We start from the raw sequence: 17139 nt of genomic DNA on the forward strand, positions 1-17139 counted from the left end.
TACAATTAGGACACATACCCCTCTTTTCCTGCTAGAATAATAATAGGAGCCACCCCAGTTTTTCTATGCCATCTTTGCTAGAGGGATTTAATTGTTCCTGGCCTTAGGTTCATCAGGAACTCCTCATTGGACCATGATGGCTTTTAAGTAAACCTGAAGGTCAGCTGACTCACTGACATTGAGATCTGTTTTTGTCTGTTGTTTGTAATCATAAGTACTCAGGAGGAAGAGATTGGGAGAATTGTTTTAAAGCTATCCAGGGCAAAATAATTATGAAATCCCCATTTCAACCAGTAAGAAAAAAAGGTGGGCAGGATAATGAGTGCCTATCATTCCTCTTATACAAGAAGAAATCATAGGGCTGGGAAGGTGGCTCAGTGGTAGAGTGCTTGCCTTGCATGCCTGAGGCCCTGGGTTCGATTCCTCAGCACCACATAAGCAAAAAGAAAAAAGCCGGAAGTGGTGCTGTGGCTCAAGTGGTAGAGTGCTAGCCTTGAGCTGAAGAGCTGAGGGATAGCACCCAGGCCCAAAGTTCAGGCCCCACAACCGACCAAAAAAAAAAAAAAAAAAAAAAAAAAAAAAAAAAAAAGAAGAAATCATAGTCTAGGCTGAGCCAAAACAAAAAGTGAGACCTTATTAGAAAAAGAGGGGGTAGGGATGTGGCTCAATCTTTGAATTTAAACCCCAGTTGGCCCTTAAGGGCCAGAAGGTCCACCATGGGACCCTATCCAAATTAGTGGAATCAAAGGGTTTTATTGTACACATAGGGGAACTCACCCAAATTTGGCTAAGATGTCTTGATCTTTATTTAGATCTACCTTCCCCCCAACATTTTTCTTTAACAGCAACTGCCTACCAGGGAGAAAATGGTAGTTCCCTGGAAGTAATCTGGCTCTGGCAGCTGCTTGAACAATTCTTTAGTCTCTTCCTCTTCCTGCTTTCCATTGTATCTATCCCAGAGTTGGGAGGGAGGTGTTCCTACAAACCTCTGTTCCCCAGTGTCTGTGGAATCAGGGTGAGAAACCTTCTCAGATACCTTTATGATCACTAAGCTTGATACCAGACATTCAGTCTGCTCTATCAATGCCAATTTACAAATAATGAGATCCAAGTTTTGGAGAAAATAAAGATATATATATTTTGGCAAGGCAAAATAAGGACTTCTTGAGGTATTATCTCAGAAAGAAGCACACTTATATGTGTGCATGGGGTGGGATAGGGGAGGTGGCAAATAGAAAATCCCAGGCTTTTCCTTATGTGTGTGTGCTAAGGCATGATTACAGTGTTGGACACCCTTCCCCCTTATTTTCTGATGTGGTGGTAAGTCTCCAGAGTTATATTCCTAACTGTCCTATATGTTCTTTCACTCCTGTGGTCAGCAGTATTAAGAGGAGTGTAGTGTTCTTCTTGAAGCTATAAAGACATCGTAACTACCCTCATATAGAGAAAGGTGTGTGGAGGGACATAAGAGAACAAGAAAGAAAAGCGGGGCATGCAGATGTCTTTTTAAAATGTATACCTGAAAGCATGTTGATTAGGTGGCTCACGTCCTTAATCCTAGCTACTCAAGTGGCTGAGATCTTAGGATTATAGTTCAATGCTAGCCCAGGCAAGAAAGTCCATTAGACTAAGATCACCAGTTAACTGGCAAAAAGCCAGAGTTGTGGCTCAAGTGGTGGAGTTCTAGCAAAAAAGCTAAGACAGTGGTCAGGCCCTGAATTCAAGTCCCAGTACCAGCACCAAAAAAAAGTATCCTGGTTGATTATTGAGTTAAAATTACAGTTGTATTTAGGTGTCTGTTCCTGTTAATAGAACTGCCAAAAGGGTGGGGGGCGGACAGTTCTTGGGGGAAATACATTTATGTGTATGTGTGTACATGTGTGTGTATTATGGTTTCTTAGTACATTGTGTGATGTATATATATTTTCTTTCTGAATTATTAAAAATGATTATATGAGGCTTGAACTCAAGGCCTGTCCACTGTCCCTGAGCTTTCTTTTGCTATGGCTAGTGTTCTACAACTTGAATGACAGAACCACTTCCAACTTTTTGTTGGTCATGGTGGTAGTGGGGGTTAAACTCTGGGCCTGGGCGCTGTCCCTGTGTGCTTCAGCTCAAGGCAAGCTCTCTACCACTTGAACCACAACTGTCACTTCCAGTTTTCTAGTGGTTTTATTGGAGATAAGAGTCTCACAGAAGACTTCCCTGCCCAGGCTGGCTTTCAACCAAAATCCTCAGATCTCAGTCGCCAGAGAAGCCACCGGCAACCAGCTTCACTTCCAACTTTTTGATAATTAAATTGGACATAGAGTCTCACAGACTTTCCTGTACCTGCAGGCTTCCAACTTCTATCCATAGATCTTACCCTTCTGAGTAGCCAAGATTATAGGCGTAAGCCACCTGCACCCAATTCTCTAGAATCTTTATGTATTTATTTAAATTATGACTAAATTATGGTTATGATTCAAAAAGACAATTTTGAAGCTATATTTGGTAGCACACACCTTTTAACACCTTTACTTCTCAGCTCCTTGGCTGATTTCTTGAGCCTGTGAGTTTGAGACTCTGCTGGACAACATAGCAAGACCTTTATCTCAAAACAAAAAAAAAAAAGCAACTTTGGATAGAATGTATAAATCATACTGTTTTTCTTTTCTTAATTATATTTTATTTTTATTGAAAAGGTGATGAGCAGAAGGGTTACAATTACATAAGTAAGGTAATGAGTACATTTGTTTTTAATCATTGTTACCCCATCCCTCATTATCTCCCACTTATCCTTCCCTATTCCCCTCTTTGGAAGTCACACAAAGAATTAAATGTAACCAGGCATGGTGGGTCCCGCCTTTAACCTTAGCAACTGGAAAGTCTGAGCAAGAAAATCAGCCTGGACTATATATCAAGCCTCTTTAAAATAGGGATGAAGGAATTAGGATATAGTATTTGAATCTATGTCTGATTCTATTTTATTGAGTATCTTTTTCTTTTTTTAACCCAAGAAGCTGAAAAGAGTGAAGATTCCTCTGGTGCTACAGGCCTCTCAGGCTTACATCGCACATACAGCCAAGACTGTAGCTTTAAGAACAGCATGTACCATGTTGGAGATTATGTCTATGTGGAACCTGCAGAAGCCAACCTACAACCACATATAGTCTGTATTGAGAGACTATGGGAAGATTCCGCTGGTAGGCTTATTTGATAAAATATGTCTTTTACTGTGCTTTGCTCCTTAGGGAAGAAAAAAATATTTTTAGTGTATGTGTATGTTGGTCCTGGGGCCTGAACTCAGGCACTGTCCTAAGATTTTTTTTTTTTCCTCGAGGCTAATCCTCTGCCACTAGAGCTACAACTCCACTTCTGGCTTTTTTTTTTTTTTTTTTTTTTTTTAAATTAGCAATAAGAGTCTCATAGTCATTCTTACCTAAGATGGTTTCAAACTGAAATCCTCAGCTCTTAGCCTCCTGAGTAGCTAAGATTACAGGCATGAACCACTAGAGCCTGGCAAGAGGAAATTTTTAACTCACATATTTTATACCTTCTAATGATAGTTCTGTTGTGACAGTGAATATAATTCAGTGTGTCAATAAATACAATTAAGCACCCATCATGAAAAAAAGATCTGCCAAGTGCTTGTGCCTCGCCTAAAATGTCCATAGGACTCTTATCTCCAATTAACCAGTGAACAGCTGGAAAAGATTCTGTGATTCAGGTGGTAGAGCATCAGCCTTGATTGGAAAACAAACGAGACTGAGAGATCTTGAATTTAAGCCCCAGTACAAGGCACCAAAACAAACATAAGATCTAACACTATTTGGCAGTTGTCAGAAGAACTGCAAAATCTAAGTTTAATTGACATTCATTTATTCAGATGATTCTTATTTAAAGCTCACTTGAGCTGAGTGCCAGTGGCTCATGCCTGTAATCCTAACTACTCAGGAGGCTGAGATTTAAGGATTGTGGTTCAAAACCAGCCAGGGCAGAAAAGTCTTTGACACTGTTATCTCCAATAAACTATAAAAAGTCAGAAGTGGAGCTGTGGCTCAAGTGGTAAAGTGCTAACCTTGAAGCTCAAAGCAACATCCAGACTCTGGAGTTTCAAACCCCAGGACTGGCACCAATATGTACATACATACATAAATGTACACACTGTGCATTGGTCATTACTGGCTTTAAATTTGTTATTGAAAAGACTTCCTAGGATTCATGTGATTGAGTATCTGGCTAGCAAGTGTGATACCCCACATCATTACCTCCCCAGAAAGGAAGAGGAGGACATCACTACTACCCAAAAAAAGAAAAAAATGGGCATTTATAGTAGCACATCTCAGTACTCAAGAGACTGAGGCACGAGGATCCTGAGTTTAAGACTAGCCTGGGTTACATAATGAAGCCCTGTCTAGAGACAGAAATGGGCAAGAAAATGGCCTTTCATACTACTAAAGTTTGCTAAGTAACAAGTAGAAGTTAATGAAACCAGAGCAGGTGAGAGTATGATCCAGATTTTCCAGGATTTTTTTAGTTGCCAGTCAAGTGCTATAAATGTCCTCTATTATGTCCTAATCCTTAGCAGAAGCACACACAGCAGTCTAGGTGTATGTTTATCAATATATTTTATGTATTATGTACCTTTTAATGTTAGGGGAAAATTAGCACCTTTAGACCCTCATGATGGATTTCATTAGTAGTAGAAGTAGTAGTAGTAGTAATTAGATTAAAAATAGTTGCCTAGAAAGCAGTGGAATAATGACTTGATGGAGTATTTCCTTATTTTGTAAAGAATGTATGCTGGGCGTCAGTGGCTCTCGCCTATAATCCTAGCTACTCAGGAGGCTGAGATATGAGGATCATGGTTCAAAGCCAGCCCAGGCAGCAAAGTCCATAAGACTCTTATCTCCAATAAACCACTAGAAAACTGGAATTGGCGCTGTGGCTCAAGTGGTAGAGTGCTCGCCTTGAGCTGAAGAGCTGAGGGACAGTACCCAAGCCCAGAGTTCAAGCCCCACGACCGACAAAAAAACAAAAAAAGAATGTGTGATTTCTGTTAATGATTATTCTCTCTGTCTGTTTTTGAGGTGAAAAATGGTTATATGGCTGTTGGTTTTATCGACCAAATGAAACATTCCATCTGGCTACAAGAAAATTTCTAGAAAAAGAAGTATTTAAGAGTGACTATTACAATAAAGTTCCTGTTAGTAAAATTCTAGGCAAATGTGTGGTCATGTTTGTCAAGGTAAGAAAATCATTAGTTCCCAAAGTATTGATAATTTCCTTGGAATAAAATTTAAAAACACAGCCAGGCACCAGTGGCTCACACCTGAAATCCTAGCTACTGAGGAGGCTGAGATCTGAGGATCAAGGTTTAAAGCCCAGGCAAAAAAGCCTATGAGACTTACCTATAGTTAACTACCCGCCCCCCCCCCCCCCCAAAAAAAAAAAAAAACAGAAATGGAGCTGCAAATCAAGTGGTAGAGTGCTAGCCATGAGCACAAAAGCTCAGGGACAGCAACTAGGCCTTGAGTTCAAGCCCCAATACCAAAAATAAAAATAAACAATTAAAAATTCAAAAAACAGTATTTACAAAATTAGAATAGAACTCTACTTAAATAGAATTCTATTTTAATTGAGTTTTGTTGTTTTGTTTTTTGAATTGTGTCTATATAGCTATATATAAATATTTTGGAAGAAATTTACCTCAATAAGACTTTGTAAGATCATTTACTGCCTATACTGTTTAACTATACTCAATTAACTTAATTTTGGTCGGTTGTGGGGCCTGAACTCTGGGCCCCGGCACTGTCCCTCAGCTCTTCAGCTCAAGGCTAGTGCTCTACCACTTGAGCCGCAGTGCCACTTCTGGCTTTTTCGGCTTATGTGGTGCTGAGGAATCAAATCCAGGGCCTCATGCATGCAAGGCAAGCACTCTACCACTGAGCCACCTTCCCAGCCCCAACTTAATTTTTTTATATTGCCAGACTTTTTCATTTTCTCTCTCCTTCCTTCCTTCCTTGACAGTAATAAGGATTAAACTCAGAGGTTTCTGCTAATAGGCAAACTGTTTATCACTTTGAGCCAGATCCCCTCAGACATTCCTGTACATACATACAGTGTACTCTGACAAGCTCACCTCCCCCATCTCCCTCATCTTTTCTCTTCCCTTTTTAAGCCAGTTTTGACAGGTTTAATTGTTTCATTTTTATACATGTATTAAAGACTACTTCAATCTATTCACCCTTATTTATCTTCTCTGTTGATCATCTCCCTCCCACTGGTATCTTTTCCCCAACAGAAACTATTGGCTAATTTTTTTTGGTGGGGGGGGTGGGATCTGGTCATCAGCCTGAACTCTGGGTCTGGGCGCTGTCCCTCAGCTCTTCAGCTCAAGGCTAGCGCTCTACCACTTGAGCCACAGCGCCACTTCTGGCTTTTTTTTCTGCTTATGTGGTGCTGAGGAATTGAACCCAGGGCCTCATGCATGCAAGGCAAGCGCTCTAACACTGAGCCACCTTCCCAGCCCCACTATTGGCTAATTTTTAGGGTTATTTTGGTTCTTCTTGCCTTTTTTTTTTTTTTTTACCTGGCACCAGTCTAAGACTATGACCTTGTTTGTATCTGAGACCCCTGGAACAAGCTGCTACATGTTGCTTATTCATTGATAAGAGCACTTGCTAGCTTTTTGACTAGGTTGGCCTTAAACTGTGAGCTTCCTGATCACTACTCCCCAAGTAACTGTAATTACAGGCGTGAACCTCTGTGCCCAGTAACAATGATATTTTCTGAAAAATAATCATTATAAATTTATCAGCTTGGTATTCAAGTAATAAATTATACATTTTGAATGCCTGTCTGGTATAAAGTACAGAAGCCCTATCCAGAGCTTTAAGGAACTATGTGAAATATTAATATATTTTCAAAGGGTAATTAGTAAACTAAATGAAATTTTTTCATACTTATAAATTAATGAACATATTGTTAATAAATTCATTCTGTGGCTAAGAAAGTATCTCTGAGTCAAACATTAGTGGTTCACATCTATATTCCTAGCTACTCAGCAGGCTGAGACCTGAAGATTGCAGTTCAAAGCCAGCCCAGTCAGGAAAGCCTGTGACTTTAATTAATCACAGAAAAAACCAGTAGTGGGTTGTGGATCAAGTGATAGAATGTTAGCCTTGTGCAAGAAGGAGCTCAGGGAATGTGTCCAGGCACAGAGTTCAAGCCCCAGGACCAACAAAAAAAAAAAAAGAAAGAAAATGATCTCTAGCCATTTCCCCCTTATTTCTAGAAAGTCAGTAGTTTAACCTTTGATGGATTGGTAAATATTTGCTTTTGTCTTTTATGTTGGTCTTCAGATAAATTTACTTAATGATTAGTTCTGTTCTTATGTTCTCTCCCATCTCCCACCTTACTTTTAGGAATACTTTAAATTATGCCCAGAAAACTTTCGAGATGAGGATGTTTTTGTCTGTGAATCACGGTATTCTGCCAAAACCAAATCTTTTAAGAAAATTAAATTGTGGACCATGCCCATCAGCTCAGTCAGGTTTGTTCCTCGAGATGTGCCCCTGCCTGTGGTCCGAGTAGCCTCTGTATTTGCAAATGCAGATAAAGGGGATGATGAGAAGAATACAGACATCTCAGAGGATAGTCGAGTAGAAGACAATTTCAACTTGGAAAAGGTATGTGAACAATAGTCATACAGAAAATAATTTTATAATTAAAAATATAATAAAATATTCATAACTCAAACATATATTATGAATGTATTACCTTAGGCCAAATAAGAAGAAACTAAAAGGATGTAGAATTGTAGAAATAAGAAGAAACTAAAAGGATATAGAATTGTAGTACTTGGTATAAGTACTTCAAAAGAAATATAAAATTTAAAGAAAAACTAAAATAAAGGAAAATATGAGCAGAAAATATTTCCAGGTATCAATAATCCCTATACTTAGGAGGCTGAGGCAGTTTGAGGCAAAGTTGGGCTCCATTTCAAGACCTTGTTTCAAAAACAAATATTGTAAAAGGATAGTTGGGAGTTACCTCATTAGACTTGTCAAAGAATTAATTCTTGGATTCACTTTTAGTTTATGATAGGATTACTGTGTGTGCTGTCATATCTCACCCTAGCTCTCTTAATTAAAAAAAAAAGTGAGTGGTTAGGCTCACAAAAATGTGGAAGAAAATGTATTTTCACTAATAAATTTGAAGACATAGATTAAATGAATATTTTTAGGATATTACAAATTATGAAAATAGAATCAAGAAGAGACATAGCATGTAAGTGGACAACAACATGAAGAAATTGAAAATGTGTACAAGAGTTAACCTAAAGGGCATGAAGCTTCCATACGTGAATGCTTTAAAACTCTTTGAGTGGCTACTATAACTACAGTGTTGATTTAACTGTTACAGAGCATGAGAACAAAGAAAAATTCCACATTCGCTTTATAAGCCCATTCACTTTGAAAACCCAGGACAATCTGGATTCCACAATCTGACAAAAACTAAAAACTACTTTGTCTTATAAAATTTCTTGGGAGAAAAAAATATATATATTTTTTTTTTTTGCCGGTCATGGGGCCTGAACTCTGGGCCTGGGCGCTGTCCCTCAGCTCTTCAGCTCAAGGCTAGCGCTCTACCACTGGAGCCACAGCACCACTTCCAGCTTTTTTTTTCTGTTTATGTGGTGCTGAGGAATCAAACCCAGGGCCTCATGCTTGCAAGGCATGCACTCTACCGCTGAGCTACCTTCCCAGCCCGAGAAAAAGTATTTTTGTAAATGAAATCAAACTTTTTCTGTGTGGCTTAAACTTGGCCTGTGCTTTTCACAACTTTTTTTGAGCCACACCTCTAGTTTAAGCTTACTGCTAGTTAATTAGAAATAAAGAGTCTTTCGGGTAATATCTGTCTAAGCTGGCTCTGAATCAGGATCCTCAAATCTCAGCCTCTTGAGTGGTTAAGATTATAGACATGAGCCAGCAAAGTACTTCTTTTAAAACAAAATGACCAAGGAAAAAGAAGTTCATTCTAAGAATGCAGTGATTGTTCAAAATGAGGAAAGTTTTTACATTTTATTTTATTAATAGTCCTGTATACTTAAGCATGGATTGTGTCATTTAGTCTTTCTAACAATAGTGTGATGGACACACTATTACCTTCATTTTATACATGAAGAAACTAAAGCAGAAGAAGTCAGGTAACTTCCCTGATGATGTGTGTTTGTGTATTTGAGTGGCTATATTACAGGCCATACAATATGTTATCAAGTCCTACTTTGAATAAAAATATAGTAAAACATTTTAATCTATCAATTGTTCTAACTAAAAAATCTGAATAAAGTATAATAGAAGTAATAATGATTCAACTGTTCATTCTTGTTTTAACTGTACATTACACTAATGTATATACCATACAATAGGAGAAAATTCTACAGAGGTATATAGAAGGCTTTCTACTAAGTTTACAAAATTCTTTGTAACTAAAAAAATTTTTAACTTTATTTATAAAATACCTTTGGAGCCAGGCATTGGTAGTTTACACCTGTAATCCTAGCTACTTAAGAGGATGAGATCTGAGGATTGTGGTTCAAAGCCAGCCTGGGCAGGAAAGTTTGTGAGACTCTTATCTCCATCCAGTAAAGTACCAAAAACCTACAAGTGGAGCCGTGGATCAAGTGATAGAGCACTAGCCTTGAGCAAAAGAAGTTCAGGGTCAGCACCTAGGCCCTGAGTTCAAGATGGGCATATACGCACAAAAATGTCTTTAGAGCCATTCATGGTTGTGCATGCCTGCCCCCTGCTGAAAAGAAAAGAAATGAAGGGATGCTTTATTCACCTATAAAGAGGAATGAAATTCATTTGCAGGAAAATGGTAGCAGATCATTGTATTAAATGAAATCTCATTCAGAATCTATATTTGTAAAAAGGACTTGAAAGCAGAAGTCAGAGAGAATGAGGAGATAAGAGAATACAATGGGGCATTGAATATTGTCAAAGTACATTATATATATGCATGAAAATATAATGAAACTTACTCTTTCGTTCAAAGTGATATAGGCTAATAATATATAAATGTATGGAATTTTAAAAGAAATGAAGGAGGTATACTTGGAGGCAAGGGGAAGCACTAAGCTCTCTTCTTCTTTTTTTTTTTTTTTTTTTTGTCATGGGGCCTGAATTCTGGGTCTGGGCACTGTCCCTGAGCTCTTCAGCTCAAGGCCAGTGCTCTACCACTGGAGCCACAGCATCACTTCCAGTTTTCCTGTGGTTAATTAGAGATAGGTAAGAGTCTTATGGACTTTCTTGCTTGGTCTGGTTTTGAACCATGATCCTCAGAGCTCAGCCTCCTGAGTAGCTAGGATTATAGGCATGAGCCATCAGCACCCAGCTCCAAGCTCTCTTCTTTTTCAGAGGTTTGAATGTAGGATTTGATGCTTATTAGGCAAAGTACTTAACCCTTGAATCATGCCCAGCCTTCAAACTTTATTCTTAACATCCTTCTCTCTCCTTTTTCTTGCCTGCAGTAGAAAAGGTACATTCCTTGAGGTGGATGAGAAGAGTCAGGGATGGAAGGATTAGCAGGCTTTTCAGAGCGGAGGGGCAGAGGGAAGGTTCTGTATAAGAATGACTTCTTGCCTAGACCCGCTTCCTTCCCACTTATCCTGGGTTTTGTGGTTCCTAGCAGTCTCTTTGCTTCCTGTACCTCCAGCATGTGCTCTTTTACCTTCCCATAAGAGCAGGTTGGGAAAAATATAGGGTTGCAATTCAACCCTATAGGGTTACACCTTTTAGAGATGATGTCAACTTGTCACTCTGACATGTCTCCTGCAGTTTATCTGTTCTGCTTCTCTTTCCCATCTGCTAGATGCTTCTGTAGTATGAGGAGTAAACCTTTGTTTTTATTTCTGTTGTGCTGATGAATAACTGCCCTTTTTGAGGGAGTTCCCTGAGTTTGGATTTCACCAGTGTCTGAATCAGTGACTGGGATGGGAAAGATGAAATAGAGAGAGAGAGATTTTTTGTTGTTGTTGTTGGTCATGGGGCCCGAACTCTGGGCCTGAGCACTATCCCTTAGCTCTTCAGCTCAAGGCTAGTGTCCTACCACTTGAGGCGTAGCACCACTTCTGGCTTTTCCTGCTTATGTGGTGCTGAGGAATAGAACCCAAAGCCTCATGGATGCGAGGCAAGCACTCTATCACTGAGCTACCCTCCTAGCCCGGAGAGAGACATTCTTTGTGTATTACACGGATAGATAACAGAGGCAGGTCAAGCTGCTAACTTGTGTACTATCTAGAGACTGGAGCGGTCACAAAGGAAATGTTGCTTTCCAGAGCAGGCAATAAGTAAATGAATTTTCCCATCCTGAGAGATTGTAGATTGAGTTTTGTTTTTTTTTTTAAACAGGATCTTACTATGTAATCCACGCTGTCCTTGAATTCAACAGTCTTTCTTCAGCATCTAGAATGCTGGGATTATAAACATGTGCCAGTATGCCCAACTGAGTAGACTGAATTTATAAAGAGAAAGGAAGCTAGCATAGAATTTGCTCTTTATATCCATGTGTTATTGAATATATCTGCTTCTGAATACTGATAACTGCTCTCCATTATTTTTCCCTTAAAACTTATTGGAATAGGAAGGAGAGAAAAGAGATAGGTAGCATTATGTCATTAAAATTATAAATTTAGGGCTGGGAAGGTGGCTCAGTGGTAGAGTGCTTGCCTCGCATGCAGGTTCGATTCCTCAGCACCACATAAGCAAAAAGAAAAAAGCTGGAAGTGGCGCTGTGGCTCAAGTGGTAGAGCGCTAGCCTTGAAGTGAAGAGCTGAAGGACAGCGCCCAGGCCCAGAGTTCAGGCCCCATGACCGGACCCAAAAGTAAATTAAATAAATAAATAAATAAATAAATAAAATTATAAATTTAAAGTAAGTACAGGGGGTTGGAGGTCTGGGCCAGTTTATAGAACGCTAGCCAGTAAATGAAAGTTTCAGGTAGATACCAAGTTCAAGTGCTGAGGTAAAAATAAATATATTTGATATGAGAGGGTTTTTTCCTTTCTTTTCTTCCTCTGTGTGTGTGTGTGTATGCGTGTATGCATGTGTGTGTGCGCGCACACGCGTGGAAGAGAGAGAGAGGGACAGAGAGAGAGAGAGAGAGAGAGAGAGAGAGAGAGAGAGAGAGAGAGAGAGCACTTGCATGCTAGTCCTGGAGCTTGAATTTAGGGTCTAGGCACTGCACGAGCTTTTTTGCTCAAGGATAGTATTTTACCACTTGAGCTACAGCTCTACTTCTGACTTTTTAGTAGTTAATTGGAAGTAAGAAACTCATGGAGGGGGGAGGCTGGGAAGGGGGGTGAAGGGTAAACAAAGGAGGAGGCTGCAATGCTTGGTAAGAAATGTATGCATTATCCTGCCAATGTAATTGTAACCCCTCTGTACAGTATGTTCTCAAATAAAATTAAATTAAATTAAAAAAAAAAAAAGAAACTCATGGACTTCCTGCCCTTGCTGGCTTCCAACCTCAGTCCTCAGATCTTAGCATTCTGATAGTTTTATTACAACCACCTAAATTTTTGGTTTCTTAACCATCAAAACTTTTCATGGTTGTTTTTCCTTTTAATATAAAGGAAAATATTCTTTTCTTTTTTTCTTACTCCTGATTGTTAGCTTCCTTTCTAAAACCAATTTCCTTTACCACAGGAAAAAGAAGATGTCCCTGTGGAAATGTCCAATGGTGAACCTGGTTGCCACTACTTTGAGCAGCTCCATTACAATGATATGTGGTTGAAGGTTGGCGACTGTGTCTTCATCAAGTCCCATGGCCTGGTGCGCCCTCGTGTGGGCAGGTAAGTGTCATTGATGTAGGGAAGACATGGTTGGGACTAAGATTTAGGGCCAACTCCCACCACACTACCCATGCTTTCACATCTAATCATCACACTTTCTTTAAATTCTCCCCATGGATTTTTTTTTCTTTATTCTTTTTCTTTTTTTTTCTTTTTTTTGATCATGGTTCTTGACCTCAAGGCCGGATCCCTGAGCTTTTTCTGCTCTAGGCTAGTGTTCTACCACTTGAAATTATAGCTCCACTTCTGGTTTTATGATGATTAGTTGGAGGAAAGAGTCTCACACAAACTTTCCTACCCAGGCTGGCTTTGAACCATGATCCTCAGATCTCAGCCCCCTGAGTAGCTAAGATTATAGGCGTGAACCGCCCGTATCCAGTATGGATTATTTATTTATTTATTTATTTATTTATTTATTTATTTATTTTACTTATTTGTGATAGTTCTAGGTCTTAAACTCAGGGCCTGGGCATTGTCCCAGGACTTTTTTGCTCAAGGCTAGTACTCTACTACTTGAGCCACAGTGCCACTTAAGGCTTTTTCTGTGAATGTGGTACTAAGGAGTCAAACCCAGGGCTTTATGCATGCTAGGCAAGCACTCTACCACTAAGCCATAAGCCCATCCTGAAATGACTTGTTGTTGTTGTTGTTGTTAGTCATGGGGCTTGACTTCTGGGCCTGAGCACTATCCCTCAGCTCTTCAGCTCAAGGCAAGCGCTCTACCACTTGAGCCACAGCACCACTTCTGTTTTGTTTTTTTTTTTTTTTACTTTCCTGCCCAGACTGGCCTTAAACCGTGACCCTCAAATCTTAGCCTCCTTAGCAGTTAGAATTACAGGCGTGAGCCACCAGTGCCTGGTCCATGACATGATCTTTCTTAAAGAAGCCTTTTCTTCTCTTTGCTAAGTAGGTTAAGTCTTCTTATTTCCTACTCCTTAGACTATATATGATATATTGATGTTCTCTTAGGGTTTCCATACCTTGAATTTTCAACTGCTCTGAGACTAGGAACTTTTCTTTTTCTCAACCCCATATTCCCTATTCACATCATATTATTTGAAACATAGGAGCTCAGATATTTGATGAACAAGTAAATTGGTAAAAGAATGTCAGTATGGTTGGGTGACAGTCACAGCAATAATGGAGTCAGATACTGGTTGAGCGGTGGAGGATAGTGATTAAGACTATCTGTCACTAACTGGAGTTATGGCTCAAAGTGGTAGAGTGCCAGCTGTGATAGAAAAGCTGCCGAGCAAGAGCTTGAGGCCTGAGTAAAAGCCCTAGTACTGATACACACACACTACAACAATCAAACTGGAGGTGTAGTTCAAGTGGCAGAACAACTGCCTAGCAAGGGATCTAAATTCAAATCCCAGTACTGCAAAAAATACATTTTAAAAAGAACATCAGTTGAGGACTAGGAGTATATCCCAGTGGTTGAGTACTTGCCTAGCATGGGAAAGGTCCTGGATTTGGTCCCCCAGGGCCATAAAAATAAATAATAGTTGGTTCTAGGAGATTTGGGGTCAAATCCCTGTTGTATGGCCTTAGAAAAATGATTTATTTCCCTAGGTTTCTGTTTCCTTATGTTTGTTCATCACTCAACAATCATTTTACTATTTGCCACTACTTTGAACAGCTCCAAGGATACATTAATGAATAAAGCATACAAACATTTTTAGTTCCATAGAGCTATGTTCTAATGGGAAGACACAGTAAACACCTTGAATAAGTTGTTGATGTTAGATCCTGATACATGCTGATGAAAAAAAAAGGAGCATAGTAAGGAGAGTAGACTTGGTCAGATCTTAGGAGACTGGTTTGTATAGGCCTCACTCAGAAACTGGCATTGAACCAACACTTGAAGAAACAAAGTGAGAATTATGAGTATCCAAGGAATAGGACAGTGATTAGTAGGTATAAGAAATGTGTCAGGTCTGTTCATACCAGTAGTTTGTTACTAACAGAATGAGCCATTCATGAGTTAGGTTTAATAGGTGAGAGCCAAAGAGTAGCTTGCAAATCATATAAGGCTTTTATGGGGTTATATGGGATTGTTTCAAGCATGTAAGTATCATTTGATTTAGGACTTAAGGATTATGCTACCTATTGGTTGAGTGGACTTGAAGAGTCAAAAGTAGAAGCAAGAGCTGGGAATGTGGCTTAGTGGTAGAGTGCATGCTGGCATGCATAATGTCCCAGGTTTGATTCCTCATTACCACATAAACAGAAAAAGCTGACTCAAATGGTAGAGTGATAGTCTTGAGCAAAAGAAACTCAGGGACAGTGGCCAGGTCCTGAGTTCAAACCCCAGGACTGGCAAACAAAAAGCAAATCGAAACCAAAAAAAGAGCATAAGAAAGGAGATCTGATAGGAGATATTACAATTATCTAGGCAAGAATGATGGTGACTTAATTGAGGTTGATTGACAAAAGTACTATTTTGAAGGTCAAGTTCATGGCATTCCTAATGAGGGAGCAGTCAAAGGTAATGATCCTTCAAGAATGAAATTATTTCAATATCATTTCTCAATTGTTTTTCTCCCAAGAATTGAAAAAGTATGGGTCCGAGATGGAGCTGCATATTTTTATGGCCCAATCTTCATTCACCCAGAAGAAACAGAACATGAGCCCACAAAAATGTTCTACAAAAAAGAAGTGTTTCTGAGTAATCTGGAAGAGACCTGCCCTATGACATGTATTCTGGGTATGTATTTATGCCTTTTCATTTAATCATATCACTTGGAATACTGCTTCTGTGCTAGACCCTGTTCTAGATTTAATAGCCATAGCAGTGACTAAATTGAAGTCTTAAACTTGTAAAGACTTAAATTTAGGCAGAGGCAAGATCCTGTGGTCAGCAAAAGCTTTGCTAATAGGTACCATGTAAGTAAAGTTTTGAAGAAGACAAGAAGGAAACTATTTGAAGATTAGCTTTTATTCCCTATTAGGCACAGCTTAAATTAGAGTATCTGGGCTTTATTGAAACATAATAGAAGTGTTGGGTAGCAGGAGGAGGGTAGAGAGTGTGGCAAGAAATGAGCCTTATGAGGTAGCTGGTGCAGCAACTGGCTGACTCAGAATAAATAGGAAATTATTGTGTGGGAAGGGGAGGCACAAAGTAGAATGGAATGTGAACTGACATACACATTGGGAGTAGGAATCATTGTGGCTGCTGATGGAGATAGCATGGATTAAGGAAGAGAATGGGGAGAATAGTCAAAAGACTGTTGAACTGAGTATTCACTGTGGCATTGCACTTCTTAGATAGTATTGTGTATCATTGGATACTGGCATTGCTTTCAGCTCTTATATTTCTAGTAGTCCTGGGTTGCCTCTGTTTACTTGTACCTGCTACAGTACTATCTTTTAGAATGGTTTCCTAAAAGAGTGCTGGTTATAAGCTTTACCCTATGGTTTCTGTCTTGGGGTTTTTTAGTTTCTAGTTTTGTTTTGTTTTTAAATTTCTAGCACTGAACTTGGGGCTTTGCACATATTGAGCACACACTGCCACTGAATCAAACCTCTAATTCCTGATCATTCATGATTTTAACGAAGCCACAATGAAAAGTAAAAAAAATAAAAAGGCTCATTCCTATAATCCTTCCTAATTACTGGTGAGGGTGATGAAAGTTGAGGTTCAAAGGTAGCCCGAGTTACCTTTTGATTAACAAGCAAAAAGTTGCAAGTGGAGGTATGACTTAAATAGTAAAGCATCAGTCTTGAGCAAAAAGCTAAGGGAGAACAAGAGGTCCTAAATTCAGTACTATCATTAAAAAAAAAAAAAAAAAATTAAGCTACAGAAAAGTTTGTTGCCAGGAGCTGATGGCTCATGCCTATGATCCTAGCTACACAGGAGATAAAAATCTAGGTTTGAAGTCAGCCAGTGCAGACAAATCTGAGATTCTTATCTTCAGTTAACCAGGAAAAAGCTATAAGTAGAGAAGTAGCTTAAGTGGTAGAGCACCAACTGTGAACCAGAAAAGTTGAGCCAGAGTTTAAGGCCTTGAGTTCAAGGCCCATGCTTAGATCTGAGTAGATTAATGCAAAGGGCTCAGGCTCTTTTACGCTCTTGCCCTTCTAAAGCTTCCACTTTGTCACAGATTACTAGAATCATCCAGATGCTGGTGCCTTGATTTGGGAGTTACCAGCTTCCAAAAGTAGGAGAAAATAGATTTTTGGTCTTTATAAATTACCTAGTTGATATTTTTATAGCAATAGAAATAGATCAAGACAAAAATGTTTTTAACAAAAATACTTTGGCCATGTCTCCATTAGACAATTCCAAGTTTGGCAAAA

General features: G+C 39.2%; 1 protein-coding gene across 34 annotated transcripts in view; it reads left to right on the plus strand.

The window, feature by feature from the left end:
- The window catches only part of Pbrm1 (polybromo 1), a 126646-nt gene that overhangs the window by 83945 nt on the left and 25562 nt on the right, over positions 1–17139 (plus strand). For 25 of the 34 annotated variants that reach the window (XM_070018554.1, XM_070018557.1, XM_070018544.1 and 22 more), the window contains 5 exons: positions 3000–3185; positions 5073–5230; positions 7410–7673; positions 12695–12840; positions 15390–15547. In XM_070018554.1, the coding sequence (XP_069874655.1) occupies positions 3000–3185; positions 5073–5230; positions 7410–7673; positions 12695–12840; positions 15390–15547 (912 nt within the window). The remainder of the gene's footprint in view (positions 1–2999; positions 3186–5072; positions 5231–7409; positions 7674–12694; positions 12841–15389; positions 15548–17139) is intronic. The other 9 variants (XM_070018547.1, XM_070018570.1, XM_070018552.1 and 6 more) reach the window with 1 other exon arrangement.

The sequence above is a fragment of the Dipodomys merriami genome, unplaced genomic scaffold, assembly GCF_024711535.1.
Source record: "Dipodomys merriami isolate MVZ:Mamm:240054 unplaced genomic scaffold, mDipMer1.0.p SCAF_13, whole genome shotgun sequence".
In the NCBI taxonomy this organism is placed as follows: domain Eukaryota; kingdom Metazoa; phylum Chordata; class Mammalia; order Rodentia; family Heteromyidae; genus Dipodomys; species Dipodomys merriami.